Source organism: Ipomoea nil, unplaced genomic scaffold, assembly GCF_001879475.1.
Source record: "Ipomoea nil cultivar Tokyo-kokei standard unplaced genomic scaffold, Asagao_1.1 scaffold1418, whole genome shotgun sequence".
NCBI classification, from domain to species: domain Eukaryota; kingdom Viridiplantae; phylum Streptophyta; class Magnoliopsida; order Solanales; family Convolvulaceae; genus Ipomoea; species Ipomoea nil.
In genome coordinates this window covers 374,953-390,841 of record NW_017617846.1, presented here as the reverse complement: position 1 = coordinate 390,841, position 15,889 = coordinate 374,953, and the positions used below count along the sequence as shown (strand labels likewise).

Sequence of the window (15,889 nt, the reverse complement as noted above, 5' to 3'; positions counted from 1 at the left end):
CCTAAAGCGTCTCTTACGGTTGTGGCTTCAACCATCACTCCCTTTTCGGTTCTCTTCTTCCTAGCAAGCTTAGTCAAAAAGTGAGACTTAATCACCGAAAGTCGGGTAGCTTTAGCAAGATCATGTGTGCCCAACCAATTCAACACCAATTCTTCCCTTTTCATGGTATTCGGCCCTATTGATTCGGCTAGCAAGCTGTGATCCCCTAATCTCCATGCTCTCCATTCTAGTGTTCTTTTATACTCCTCCAAAAGTGCACTATCCGCCCCAATTGTTGATATTTCATCATCACTTCCAACTTCAACTTGATCATTCACAACATCATCCACTTCAACTCTATTTTCCTCAACAAACCCGTGGCTCTCAAGGATAATTGGGTTCGGGTTTTGAGTGGTTAAGGGTCTTGAGATTGGGTGGCTATTTTGTTCTTCGTTAGATCGGACGACATGGGTGTTTGATCCTTCATGGCTTGGTTCTCGGATATATTGTTTAAGGTTTTGGAAGGGGTTGGGCAATTTTCTTTTTCGGGTGGGTTTTGGTAGGCTTGTGGGTAAGGTAGGATTTTTAGGTTCATTGGAGTTGGGTGGCTGAAAGAGGTAGCTATGGTTTGTAATATGCTTGGCTTTGGTAAGGGTGACATTCTTGGTTCTCAAAAAAAATCTCACCAACGGCAAACCCGTAACCGATCTCCTGTTGAAACCATCCATCCACCAAAGGTTTGGCCTTCCTAATAGATTCACACAACCTTCCAAACATAAAGGCACCCCAATCCACACAAACATTGTTCAAAATAATGTCCATAATCAACAACTTTTCTTTTGACAACTTGTCACGGCAATGATACCGGGATTCTACACATTTATGAACAATATCCAACAACAATCCATAATCCTTCTTCAAATCTCTTTTGTTACCATTAACCTTCGGAGATAGCGGTGCGTTTGCATCGCGTACCACGGCCCAAATGGCATTGACATCATGCACATGATTTTCTACCCTCAAATTTGATTCAACAAGATTAAACATCCTCCGAAAATCATCGATATTAATTTCTACATCAACACCTTTGATCATAGAAATAATTGAGCCATTTTCTATTCTAGCATTCATGTATAATTCGGTCACCTCATCTTTATAGAAACCAACATATCTAAAAGTGCAAAAATTTAACAACCCACAAGATTCTAGAGAGTTGATAATTTTTACCCCAATAGATTTGTCCTCCACTTGCTTGTTGAAGTCGGTGACATCTAGAATCATCCCGCTTAGTACACGGCTAGATTTCCTTGTTCCTCCGGTTGTGAATGACTCCATCTCCACTTGATTAATCTCCATTTGAGTAGAAAAAGAATTTAGAAATTTTTGGGTGCAAGATTGGGTGTTTCGGCAGTGAGGTCCGAAAGAAGGATAGAAGGGATGAGTTTTTGGATTGTGAGGTTATTTGGGTAGGATTTTGGGTTTGGGTGATGGGTTTTAGTGTGTAGAAGATTTTTGTGTAGAGAAATTAGAGTGGGTATAGGAGCATTGAGAGATTTTTGGCTTCTTCTAGTGTGTTTTTCCGGCCGGCGAGAGAGAGGAGGAGGAAGAAGACTTTGAGTTCTTCTAGATTTTCAATTCTACGCGTTAGAATTGAGGGAGAAGGGTGAGAAATTACTCTTTTGCCCTCTAGTGGGTAGAGAGAGAGTATTGATCTCTTTGAGGATAAATTCGACCTTCCACATGATTTAAATTTGCCAGCTCAGATTTTTATACTCCATTTGTGAGTACATGGCGCCAAAAATTGTGCTTCAAATAACCGCCAACCTGGAGCAAATCAGATAAAAAAAATCTCGAAAATAATCTGTTAGACCAATAAATACACTCCAGATAAATATTATTATTTCAATTTCATATTTCAATAAAGCTGATTTTCTGAAAAGAAACCTGATAAAAATAAATTGATCAGACAGATACCTAATATCTGAAAAGAATTTCAAGTTCCCAAAACAATTAAATCTTTTGACTTTCTAAAATTGGGCCTAACTTGTTTGACTTTTGAATTTCCAAAAATGTGCAAGCACTCATCAGAATACATCTTCCTTATCATGCAAACCCAAATAGCTATATTCCTCCTAAATATATGCAATTTCATCAGAATTAACCCAATTGAAAAAAAAAAATTGTTCCCCCTAAATTGCATACTCATCTCAAATTAATCTATTTAAACACATTTAGCAAACAAATTACACAAATCAATTATGCTAAAACGTGACAAATTAAATAGACATATCACATAAATAAATTGTAAATTTTAGGTATGCAGTTTTCGTAAGATAAAATTATAACACATTTAGGTACATACAAATTTTACAAAAACATGTACACAATTAAACATATATCATACGTACATACCAATTCAAATTAAAACACATAGATCACATAGATTACATGCAATACACACAGTACGTATAAAAAAAAATAACAACAATTAAGAGTTTAGAAAATGCTTAGCTCATTTCGATCATTCCCATTTCATGCCTTAGAGTTGCAAAACGAGATTCACACAACGGCTTTGTGAGAATGTCGGCAATTTGATTTTCCGTGGGAACATGATCGATTTTCAAATCTTTCTTTTCGACGTGGTCTCGGATAAAATGGTGTCGAACGTCGATATGCTTGGTTCGCGAATGGAGCACCGGATTTTGGGTTATGGCGATTGCACTTGTATTATCGCATAAAATGCTAACATTTTCGCACTTAATCCCATAGTCCAATAATTGTTGCTTCATCCACAAGATTTGTGCACAACAACTCCCAGCTGCAATATATTCGGCTTCGGCAGTGCTCGTAGCTATGGAGTTTTGCTTTTTGCTGAACCAAGAGACCAATCTTCCTCCTAAGAACTGGCATGTCCCTGAGGTACTTTTTCGGTCTATTTTACAACCTGCAAAATCTGCATCTGAATAACCAGTTAGTGTAAAATCTCCTTCTTTGGGATACCATAGTCCCACATTGATTGTTCCTTTGAGATATCGAATTATCTTCTTGGTTGCAATCAGATGACTTTCTTTGGGCTTTGATTGGAATCTTGCACATACGCCAACCGAGTAGGATATGTCCGGTCTGCTTGCGGTTAAGTATAGTAACGATCCAATCATCCCTCGATACATCGTTTGATCGACGTCTTTTCCTTCATCATCTTTATCCAATTTTTGAGATGTACTCATGGGAATTTTGACTGAGTATTTTCCATCTATGCCAAATTTCTTGATAAGATCTCTTGTGTACTTGGCTTGATTTATGAAAATTCCTTCTTCAAGTTGCTTGACTTGCAGTCCCAAAAAGTAATTTAATTCTCCCATCATACTCATCTCGAACCTGTTCTGCATGAGCTTAGAAAATTTCTCACATAAAGATTTATCAGTATTTCCAAAGATAATATCATCAACATAAATTTGTACTAATAAAATGTGATTATTTTCTTGAATTCTAAAGAGGGTTTTATCGACTAGACCTTTGGTGAATCCACAACTAATTAAGAACATTGACAAGGTGTCGTACCAAGCTCGCGGAGCTTGTTTTAACCCATACAATGCCTTCTTTAATTTGTAGACTTGATCACCAACGTCTTTTACCTCAAAACCGGGTGGTTGTTCGACGTAAACTTCTTCTTCAAGTAAGCCATTAAGAAATGCGCTCTTTACGTCCATTTGATATACCACGAAATTCTTGTGCGCTGCGTATGCTAGGAATATCCGGATTGCTTCGAGTCGTGCGACGGGGGCGAATGTCTCATCAAAATCAATTCCTTCTTCTTGTGAATACCCCTTCGCGACTAATCTTGCTTTATTCCTAACAATGACGCCGTCTTCGTTTGCTTTGTTCCTAAAGACCCATTTAGTGCCAATTACATTTTGGTGTGTTGGTCTTGGAACAAGTTTCCATACGTCGTTGCGCTTGAATTGATCTAATTCCTCTTGCATGGCATCTATCCAACTTGGATCGGCTAAAGCTTCATCAATTTCTTTTGGTTCCAATTGAGATAGAAAGCATGAGAACATTGCATCTTGTTGTTGGTTCATAGTAGATGATCGCGTCTTCACTCCATCACTTGGATCTCCAATGACTAAGTCATGTGTGTGACTTCTTAGCCATTTTCGATTTGGTTGGAATTTTGTTGGATTCTCAGAGTTTCCTTCTTGATGTGATTCCACTTGTTGTGTATTAATGACGGTTGCATCTTCGGGTTCAACTACTGGAATTTCTTCTTGTGCAATTTCAGTTGTGCGTGATATTTCGGGTATCACATTTGATATTGCCTCAATTTGGTGATCACCCATATCACTTGATTCTTCTACTTCCTGCAACATATTGTCTTCGAACAAATCATTAGATTTAATTAAATCACGATTACCTTCATCATTTTTGCCATTATTGTCGTGATTTTCATTGAACACAACATGAATCGATTCTTCTACCACCATGGTTGATTTGTTGAAAATTCTGTACGCCTTGCTGGTGGATGAATATCCTAAGAATATTCCTTCGTCCGCTCGCTCGTCAAAAGTCTTTAATTGAGACTTTCCATTAACAAGTACAAAACATTTACAACCAAATGTATGAAAATAGGTGAGATTGGGTTTTCTCCCTTTCCATAATTTATAAGGTGTTTTGTTATAAGACTTGTGGATTAGACTGCGATTTTGAGTATAGCACGCCGTGTTAATTGCTTCTGCCCAAAATCTTTTTGGTAGTCCGGCGGCCGTTATCATGACTCGTGCGGCTTCCTTGAGTGTTCGATTTCTTCTTTCAGCTACACCATTTTGTTGCGGCGTTCGTGCGGCAGATAATTGATGTAAAATTCCTTGTGAATTGCAGTAAGATTGAATCACTCTGTTCATGAACTCTGTTCCTCGATCGGTTCGTATTGTTGCAATCTTCATGTCTTTTTTGACTTGCAGTAGCTTCAATAGCTCTGGCAACTTTGATAAGACTTCATCCTTTTTCTTGATGAATATTGTCCATGTGTACCTAGAAAAATCATCAACAACAACCAAAGTATATTTCTTACCACTTATACTTACTGGGTCTACTGGACCAAATAAATCCATGTGCAGTAGACTTAAGGGTCTTGATGTTGACTCTTGAGCTTTGACTTTGAATGATGCTTTGATTTGTTTTCCTTTCTGGCATGCATCACAAATTTGATTTTTCTTGAACACAATGTTGGGTAGTCCTTCGACTAGATTATTTCTGGCAAGCTTGTTGATGGTTTTGAAATTCAAATGATTTAGCCTTCTGTGCCATTCCCAACAAGCTTCATTCGAATTATTTGCCATCAAGCATACGGATTTCTTCGTTGTACTCCAATACACAACATACATGTTTTTCTTTCTCGATCCGGCGAGTACGACTTCATTCGTAGATTCGTCCTTGATTGCATTTCTTTGTAAATTCTACAGATTCTTTTCGCAAATTGACTTGTATAAAATTAAATTTTAATCCTTCGAATAAGATACGTCATCAATTCGTAGACCATTTTTCACAATTGCGCCGGTTCCTTTTGTCATTCCATATCGATCGTTTCCACCGAACACTACTTTTGGTCCTTCGATACTTTTGAACTCAACTAGACTAGCTTTATTGCCGGTCATATGTCGAGAGCAACCGCTATCGAAATATCAAACTTCCTGCAAGAAAGATTAATTATTTTTAGGTACCCATGCTTGATTGGGTCCTTTTGTGTTAGTAATTCTTGGCATCCAAATTCACCTAGATCCCACTGATCCAAGAGTAGGTGATTTGTAACCATTAAAAACATCTATAATCATAGCGCACTTGCGAATAATGCTTTGGTGCGGGTTGGGAAGCAGATAGTTGCTTGATTCTATGAAAAAGAGCAAATCTGGACTTGGTCCATGGTTTGTTATCAAGCGACCAATCTTGTTCTGAGGGATATAATCTCCCAGCCCCAATTCTCGGAATTCTTCCCATATTCCTATGAGGTTTTGTTGCACTAGATTCGTTGGTTCTCTTTGGAAGATACAAATTTTGCCTTTTAAAAATTTGTTGCCTATCCGAGATATTAAATTTTTTGATTCGGCTTTGCAACATTTTTCTTGGCATTTATTTGATTACCAACTCCTTGTCTCATTGTGCTATACTGACTTTTCACAAATTTTACCACTGGGACTTTATTAATTAAAGTAGTAGTAGAATTAGTCAGTTTTACAGGGGTTTGAGAACATGATGGATCGTAGCCTAGTCCGGCTTTATCTCCAGCGGGTTTCTGCATGTTTACCATTTTATCCATGATTTTGGATGAATTTGTAAATGATGCGATTACTTCCCGAAGGTTATGTTCTCGAACCTTTCTAGCTTTGCACTCTTCTTGAAGTCGAGCATTTTCGGCTTTCAAATTACTCATTTCATTTAGAGCATTTTGCAATTTTTGTGACATTTCTTCCTTTTCAAGATTAACGTATTATTGCGCTCTTTGATTTGAGTATGAGTGGCCATGACATTTTGAACAATCTTCCTTAAGACTTTGAAATGATTCTTGAGTCTGGAAAGAAGTGTCAACTGAACTAAAAGAACTAAAAGAGCTAGAAGATACCTCTTCGTCGATTTCACGCGCCATATAACATTCCTCATGTTCGGATGTCTTGCCCACTAGGCATAGTAGCGCCGTATCTTCTTGTGATGAATCACTCTCGTCACTCTCGTCACTAGATGATTCTTCGGATTCACTTGCTTCTAACAGATCGCTTATTAGTGCCTTCCGTTTGCCCTTTTTGGATTTCTTCTCTTTGGATTTGTATTCCACCTGTGGAGAAGTATTCGAATTTTTCTCCGCCTTGGGGTGTGGACATTCGGCCATAAAATGTTCAGGCTTTCTACAATTGTAACACACGTTTGTGTTATCTTCGACCGGTTCCCTTCTTGATCTTCTATTTTCTCGAAAGAAATTTCCTTGTGGTGATCCTTTGTTCTTTCGCATGAACTTATTGAATTTCCTAACAAATAGAGAAAATTGTTCGTCAGATAAAAAATCATTATTTCCTACTGACCTTGATGTTGAGGGTTGTTCGGCCATCAATGCGGATGTTCGTTCATCACGTTCTTCCTCGACTCGTGTCTTCATTTCGAACTCATACGCCTTAAGATCACTAAAGAGTTTATCCGTAGATAATGTCCTTAGATCTCTATGATCGCGCATTGCGGTCACCTTCATATCCCAATTTGTAGGTAGTACGCGTGACACTTTGAGCGATATTTCCTCCTGGGTAATGGTCTTTCCCAGATCTGTGATTTCTCCAAGAATTTTTATCAATCGAGCTTCCATGTCGGTGATGCTTTCGTTCGGTAGCATTTTGAAATCTTCGAACCTCTTCATGGCAATGGTTAGTTTGTTGTCTTTTTCTTGTTCATCGCCTTCACCGATTCCGATAAGTGTATCCCATATTTCTTTTGCTGTAGTGCACTTTCGAATCTTTGGGAATATGGTGTCATCGACCGCTTTGAACAAAATATCTTTGGCAATGTTGTCCAAATTATTTCGCCCTCTATCTTCCTTTGTCCACTCCATTTTTGGCTTTGGAATATATCGTGGAGCATTTGGAGTTAGTGTGGCGGTAGTGTTAACTTCCATAATTTGGATAGGACCATTTGCGATGACTTCCCACATTTCGTCATTTAAAGCAGATAAGTGCACCTGCATACGTATTTTCCAATCATCAAATTTATCAAGTGAGAAAAGCAAATTTTGAGCAAGAGCCATATCTCTCTTCATCTTGAAGATTTTGAGATCTATCTAGCAGTCAAAATTGACTCAAATAGACAACCGCTCTGATACCACTTGTTGGTCCCGAAAGGGTGGCGAGAAGTCTAGAGGGGGGGTGAATAGACTTCTCTAACTTTTAAAACTTTCTTCGAAAACTTACAAGGCAAATAACACTTTGTTAATTTCAACTCTAAGTAACAAGCATTAACAAGATAAGCAACTTAGAGTGTGCAGCGGAATAAGTAGCGGTAAAGTGTTATGCTTAATTAGTGCGGTGCTCAAAGAGAGATTCTAAACATGCAACACGTTAGAAACACTTGATATGGTTCAAGGATGATGTACGTAAAGTTTGGCTTGCATGCAAACGTGGGAACTATCAAACCCAGACATATAAAGATAAGCGATAAATCGTAATCGGGTTAGTTCGCAGTTAGAATAAGCATGCACAAAATATATGAGCAGTAAGTAAATAGAGAGAGAGATTTATAGTGGTTCAGAGGTGGTGTAATCCTCCTAGTCCACTCTTCTCCTTTCACTTCAAGGAGGAAATTCACTATTCTTCGATCACCCAGATACAATAGTGAATAAGTGTCCACCGACACTTCTCCGAGTGCTTCGCACAAAGCTACACTCCTCCAAGGTTTTTCACAAGCTCCTCTTGTTACTCCGCCTTCCCGAGTACTTCGCACCAAGCTGTACTCCTACACCACGAGAACTACGCACAAAGCTACGTCCTCCAAGGGTTTTCACAAGCTCCTCTTGTTACTCTGCCCTTCACCACGAGTGCTACGCACAAAGTTACACTCAACCAGGGTTTTTCACTCTCTCTAGTTACTCCGCCCTCTTTCTACACTCAGTAGAGAATATTACAAAGAAATAAAATTTCTCTCTCACTCAGACTTGAATTTTATTCTATGAAGCTCTATTTTCCCCTTTTTCGGCTAAAAAAATATAGCTTGTATCTTTTGCTTGTATGTTTTAGCCGTTGTTCAAGTTGTTGAACTGCTCTATCACTTGGGGTTTTTCTTTCTTAACTGCTCACTTCACTTCTATCTCTTCTTGTCTTCAAGTCTGCTTGGACAATTTATAGCTAGTAAAAGCTATTTGCCCGTTGATCAACTTTCGATCTTGATCGTCCATTTTGAATTGTAGTTGATCAAATAATATTGTCAACTTGATCTAAAATATTAGGTAGATGTCATTTCTCCTTTTGTCAGATGATTTGAATAATTTGCCCGTTGCCGTTTATTGAATTTTGTAGCCTCCAGAATTTGAATAAATTCGGCGCGGCAATCTTTGACATTTCTGGTCCTTCATAAATACTCTGACATGTCAAGTTGATCAAATAATTTATCTGCTGATTCTTGCTTGAGTATAAAATAATTTCTCCGCGAATCAGCCTTCTTTGAGCGTCTCCGGTTCCACCGTAAAAACTTGATGTTCAGATGAAAATATATCAGTTATTTTCTCCTTCATGATCCTTGTAAAATAATATACTGGAACCTCTGTAAAAACTTCACAGTTGTTCATGGTGAGATGCTCTGTTTCGAATTTCTAGCTTGGTCCACCATACTTGGTGTGTTTCTCCATATGGTGCGTGGCTTTTGTGAGACTTGAGCATTTTACTTAGTCTCCATATTCTTAGCTAGTCTCCTATACGGTTTGGTATACTTTGAGCTAGTCTCCCATACGGTATACGGTCCAATATACTTGACCTTGAGCTAGTCTCCCATACTGTCCAAGCTAGTCTCCCATACTGTTATACGGTCCAAGCTAGTCTCCCATACGGTTAGAGCTAGTCTCTCATACGGTCCAAGCTAGTCTCCCATACAGTTAGAGCTAGTCTCTCATACGGTCCAAAGCTTAAAAATGCTTCACTTGAGATTTAAACTTAGGATCATTTGGCATAGCTCACACGCATTTCTTCCAACTCCTCTAGCATGGTTCTTAATGACTTATCCGCAACTTAATTGTGTTAAGCTATAATCCCGCTTAACATCTAAAATCAACATGTGATTTTCCAGACTTGTAAATGGGTTGCATGATATGGGTGCACCATACTCCGTAGACTCAAACTGACTCAAATAGAATAAAAATGAGGACTACTTGATTTTTCAAAAATACATTCGGCTCATCAAAATTTACAATATATTCCTAACAAAATATAATTTCATTAGTTATATTATCTTTATTTTCAACAATTCAAAGATTCCTTACCTTCAAATTTATTAATTTATTATATTCACTACATTGTCCATTGTCTTCTTTTTACATTATCTTGTAATTAAATATCAAAGTTATAATACAAAACATGTTATATATATATATATATATATATATATATATATATATATATATATATATATTTTAACCAAGTATTTTATACAAATATAATAAATATTAATATTTTGTTCAATACTTTTACATGATAACCTATGACATACATCTCATAACGTACACATGAAACATATAGGAGAAAAACTACCACACTAAATATCAATAGGTGCTTCTAAAAGAGTTCATATTACAACTAAAATCTCAGTCATATACACCGCAAGGCAAATCTAAAGCTTCCTATACCATAATCTCATTACATGATGAATTGAAAAAAAAAAAAGAAAAAAGAAAAAAAAGACATGTACAGAGAAACCTAGTCTACCGAGTGAAAAACTCAAGTTGCCTAGGTTTTTAGGGGTTATTGGACTCTGGTTCATAGGATAATTGAACATGGCATCGGACCCGACTCGATGCTCTTGATCTAACCCATCAAAGTAATGAAGACGGTCAAATAATAACGACCATGATTAGATAGGAGGTGGAATGGCACACTTATTGGTACGCCAACCCACACAGAGCAGAAGTTATGAAGGAGACCGTACAACAATTACTAAGGAGCCACGACACGTAGTAAAGGGAGACGTTGCACTAAATAGGAAGCCATTGTGTCATTATTGTAACCGTTATACTTAGTAGCTCATTGTCCAATATAAAAGCTGAGCCCTTGTGACAACAGGGGGACACACTCAAAATCTTGTACTGAAACTCTTAAGCAATACAAACTTGATTACTTTCCAAATATACGCTAGTAACTTATTTACCGGGTGCTTGCATTGAGAGCCTAAGATCAACTCAAGCACACTACAAGCTTGGAGCAGGCTCCCGTGGCCAAAATCACAATGGCAACGACAACGCTAGCATTGACGCCACAGCTAACAACAACTGTAGCGGAGAGCAGCAAGGGCCCGGGACAGTGGTACCACCTGTGGATCTCCAAGTGATGATTGCCCAGGACATTCAACAGGCAATGGCGAGGCTAGAGCCGTCAAAATTAGGTTTTACCCGCCGGGTCGACCTGTCCCGTACCGCCGTAGGTAGGGGACGGGTTCTTCAAATTTTGAACCGCCAGGAGGCGGACTTTTTAGCCCGCCCTACCTGGGCCACGGGTCCAGGCAGGGCGGGTCACGGGGTTAGCCCGCGACTTTCTAATACATATATATTTTGTATATATATTTAGTATTTAATACATGTTATTTTGGTTTGTGTAATTGTGTTAGTGTGTTATAACTTAAAGGATTATAGATTTATAGGAATACAATACTAGGTAGTGTTATTGTGTTAGTGTACTGTACGTCTGTACAATGATTTTTTTTAATTATTTTTTAAAGGATATTGTACAGTGATATTTAAAAAAAAAAAAATAATTAACACAGTAAAATATTGATTGGCATGGCGGGGCGGGCCGGCCACATTCCAAACCCGCTAAAAGGCGGGCTTTTTAGCCGTCCCGCTACGAGGACGGGCTTTGGTGTGTTTTGTCCCGTCCCGCCCCGCGAGACCGTTTCGACGGCTCTAGGCGAGGCCTAACCTAATTGGTGGTAGGGATTCATGGACGAGTGCGCCGAGTGCCCGCGCAAGAGGATGAAGTAATGTCACCAAAGCGAGAGAGGACCCATCGTTGCGGTGTGACCCATGCAACCAGTGTGTGCTCGACCTGAAACTCAGCCTCGCTCCATGGAAAGGGAGGCAAGGGATCGAAGGGAAGGCATTCAAGGGGACAACTCAGTTGGGCAACGGTCGATCTCCTTAAGATAGAAAACTAAGAATCAATTTCAGCTCTCCATTTGGTCAGATCTAACAACTATATTCTAGAGCAATGAAAGAAAAATGTGGTGACATTTTGATAATTTTCTCCAACATTAAACATGCACTTTGCAACATTATACTTTGCATTTTGACACTTAATATAAAATAACATCATTTTTTTTTCATCAAGGTCCACCATACAAGATGGACGATGATATAATTTGTCATATATATAAAAGCACTTAGATAATAGAATATTATATATTCTCAAAGATCCATTTAAAGTATAAACTAAAAGGGAGCAAGGAAAATGTCTAAACATTCAAGGGATACTACTATACTAGACATATATACACCCTAGAGGATTAATCTAGTAGTTAGTCCTAATGCCTCATATATGCAAAAGTCAAAAGGAAAAACCACCCATTTCTATATTTGCATTAAAACTCACATCATCCTAATAAGACTTGATTGATTCCTAGAATTTTTATAAATATGAAGAATAAAATTATGACATTTATTTATTATAGTGCAAATTTTGAGTGATATTATTTATTACTAGTATTTGTACCGTGCGATGTACGGAAAATATGTTAAAAAAATATACACTATATGAGATTTATTCATATATAAAATTTTTGTTATTTAATAATTATTATGTGTGAATTCCTATGATAAAATTATGAACATAAATATATTTATAATTAAAATAATATTTAAGGTGGGTGATTACTACAAATCTTAAACTATATTAAAAATTTAGTACATAGTATTTAATATTAAAATACTATAAATTTTTAAGAACTTAGTAAACTACAATAGTAATTGAATTACAATTTTAGAGTCACCACGGATCAAAATTTTTAGACCTTTGAGATTTCTAACTCTAGATGTAGCAACATACAATTGACCTTTAAAGACCAAAATCACAATCTTAGTTAGAACATTGATTTTTTTCTTCCAAATACTATCAAATTAAGTGTGTAATCAATAAAAGATGAGAACTAATAATTCGAGAATATAATATTAATGTTACTAAGCCTACTTCACGTCAATTAAGTTGGAGAGTGTTGTTGGATAGTATCCGATGAATCCACGAATAACGCATCTTTGTCTCCGTAGTCCTCAATATGCACATCAACAATCTTAAATATTAAGCCACATAACTATGCTATATATTAATTTCAAACTTATGGACTTTGGGGTTGCATGCATGCTTCTTAAAGCCATATGGTCTTGTGAAAATTAAATGCAACATTTAATTTTCACATCTTAAAGTCATATGGTCTTGTGAAAATTAAATGCAACATTTAATTTTCACATCTTAAAGTAATTTTCACATCTTAAAGCCCATTTAATTTTCACAAGACTTTCACATCTTAAAGCCATATGGTCTTGTGAAAATTAAATGCAACATTCAATTTTCACAAGACCATATAGCTTTATTATATCTATCTACAATTCTAATAAGAGTGAATAATGTTAGACCCTTAACTGGAATAAAAAAAATATCGGTACTAATTGTTTCTTAAAATAAATTGTTCATATTAATTTGATTTGAGTACTTTTAATGATTTTCCTTATTTACCCTTTATTATATTATTTTCTTTCCTTAAATAACCTTAAATTCCGTTAGTTTTAACTTTATTAAAGGAACTAGTTTTTTACGTGCATTGCGCGATTGGGATAATGCCCAATGTTTTTCTTAAATAAGTATTTTAAAGTATATCAAGGCAAGATTATATTACAATTGTTCATGCATAGATAATTGAATGTTGAATTCGCGTATTTAAATTGGTAATTCTAAGTTTACAAATGCAAGATAATATAGTCAAGATTGATTATAATTGTCAATAAAATAATTGTATGGGTATGGTTGAAACCAAATACGGGACATAAGGGAAAGCAAATAAAATTAAAGCATAAAATATTAAACATATACTAATATTGTTTGAGGAGATTCCGGCGATAGGATTTGTGGTTAGAGTTCTATTAAGACTTTAATATAATAATTAGATTAATGTTGTAGTTATAATTCTATATTAGACTTTAATATTAGAATTAGACTAACGGTGAATTAACGGTACTTAATTGAAAAGTTAACAGATTATATAATCATATAATTAAGGATAAATTACGAAATCTCAAAGAAAAATTAAAATTTGAACAATCTGAACTATTCATTTGATTTAATAATTTGACGGTCATTTTTTCTACTCAATGTTTATAATTAAATAAATAGTTGAAAGTATATAAATGCAAGATTATATATGAGAAGTTCAACATAAGTAATTTAATGTCTAATTTGTTTATTTAAATATGTAATTCATAGTATATGAATACAATGTAATATAGGAGATTCATTATAATTGTTACTAAACTTTTTTTTTTAAATAGTAACCAAGTATTTTTGTTGCAAATGGTTCTAATATATTTAATTAATGCACATATATACAAGATCAATGAATGAATCAACGGAACCAGTCATTTAGGTGTTTTGCTCAGTGTTCATTTAGTTCAACCATTATTGTTGAATAAATTATTATGGCTAAAGAAATTCCTAATTTAAGGAATTTAGATGTAGAAAAATTTAAAAATTTTAATTATAATGTAACCCAAAGATATTAGACGATTAGTAAATATGATGTAACCTAAAGATCAAAATGGTAAAGAAAGTGTTGTGGTTATTCAATAGTGTGAAGCAACAATTTGTTCCAAACCACTGAAAATACAAATATTGCAATTTACAATATTTTTCACATAACGTTTTTGAGAATGATTTCCCAAAACACATCTATATTTTAAAAAAAAATTGTTATTATTATTATTATCATCATCATCATCATCATCATTATTATATATACCCTTAGGTCATTTTAAATGTTAATTTAAACACCTAGTTTTTTCAAATATCTTTTTACCAACCGTTGATATAATTCGCTGGTCAAATCCGCTAACGCTAACCGGTAACTGCTGATTGTCAAACAATGACATTGCGAGGTAGTTTCTCACTTTAATTTGTTGTGTGATTTGAATAGTCTCTTTGTCAACAAATCGCTCAAGTAGTTAATATAATTGGCTTTATTAATTTAAATTTTTTAAAATTTTAAAATTTTTTATGGTATTAATAAAATACTGGGTAAATAAATATATAGCATTATTTTGTATTATAACTTTGATATTTAATTAAAAAAATAGTGCACAGAAAAGATAATAGACAATGTAGTGAATATAATCAATTGATGAATTTGAATGTAAGGAATTTTTACATTGGAGAAAAATAAAGACAATATAACTAATGAAATTATTTCTCTTAATTAATTTATTGATAATGAATAATTTTTTTAATAAAGACATTGTAGGGACAATGTAGCGAATATAATCAATTGATGAATTTAAATTTTGAATGTAAAGAATTTTTACATTGGAGAAAAATAAAGATAATATAACTAATGAAATTATTTTTCTTATTTAATTTATTGATAATGAATAATTTTTTTTGAATAAAGACATTGTAGACACATAATTCTAAATTAAAAAAATGTATATGTATTATTTTTTTTTTTTTGTTGTAACTACTAAATTATTATTTATAATTTAATAAGAGTAAAATAGAGTACTAATTATGCCAACTTTGATTGGGATGTGGTTCGAACCTATGACCTTTCTTATTGAAATCAATGAGTAAATTAACGGTGAACTAACAGAAATTAACGGAAAAGATAATATTTAACGGAAAAGTTAACGGATAATCATATTCATTAAGGATAAATTAGGAAATCTCAAGAAAAAATTAAAATCTGATCAATCTGAGCCATTCATTTGATTAAAAAATATGACCGCCATTTTTTCTACCCATTATAGGCCTAACTCTCTTGGGCTCTTATTAGTATATATATACTAGTTTTTTACGCGCATTGCGCGATTGGAATAATGTCCAATGCTTTTTTTTAAATAAGTACTTTAAAGTATATTAAGGCAGGATTATATTAAAATTGTTCATACATAGATAATTGAAGGTTGAATTTGCGTATTTAAATAAGT

General features: G+C 35.1%; 1 protein-coding gene across 5 annotated transcripts in view; it reads right to left on the bottom strand.

Moving 5' to 3' along the window:
• Positions 1-1,866: 1,866 nt before the first annotated feature.
• The window catches only part of LOC109187162 (very-long-chain enoyl-CoA reductase), a 26,719-nt gene continuing 12,696 nt past the window's right edge, over positions 1,867-15,889 (bottom strand). For 2 of the 5 annotated variants that reach the window (XM_019337281.1, XM_019337282.1), the window contains 2 exons: positions 11,623-11,844; positions 10,689-11,076 (listed from right to left, as the gene is read on the bottom strand). In XM_019337281.1, the coding sequence (XP_019192826.1) occupies positions 11,646-11,844 (199 nt within the window). In that variant the 3' untranslated portion in view covers positions 10,689-11,076; positions 11,623-11,645. Of the gene's footprint in view, positions 1,904-10,688; positions 11,077-11,622; positions 11,845-12,251; positions 12,404-15,889 lie in introns of those variants that run through there. The other 3 variants (XM_019337283.1, XM_019337285.1, XM_019337284.1) reach the window with 3 other exon arrangements.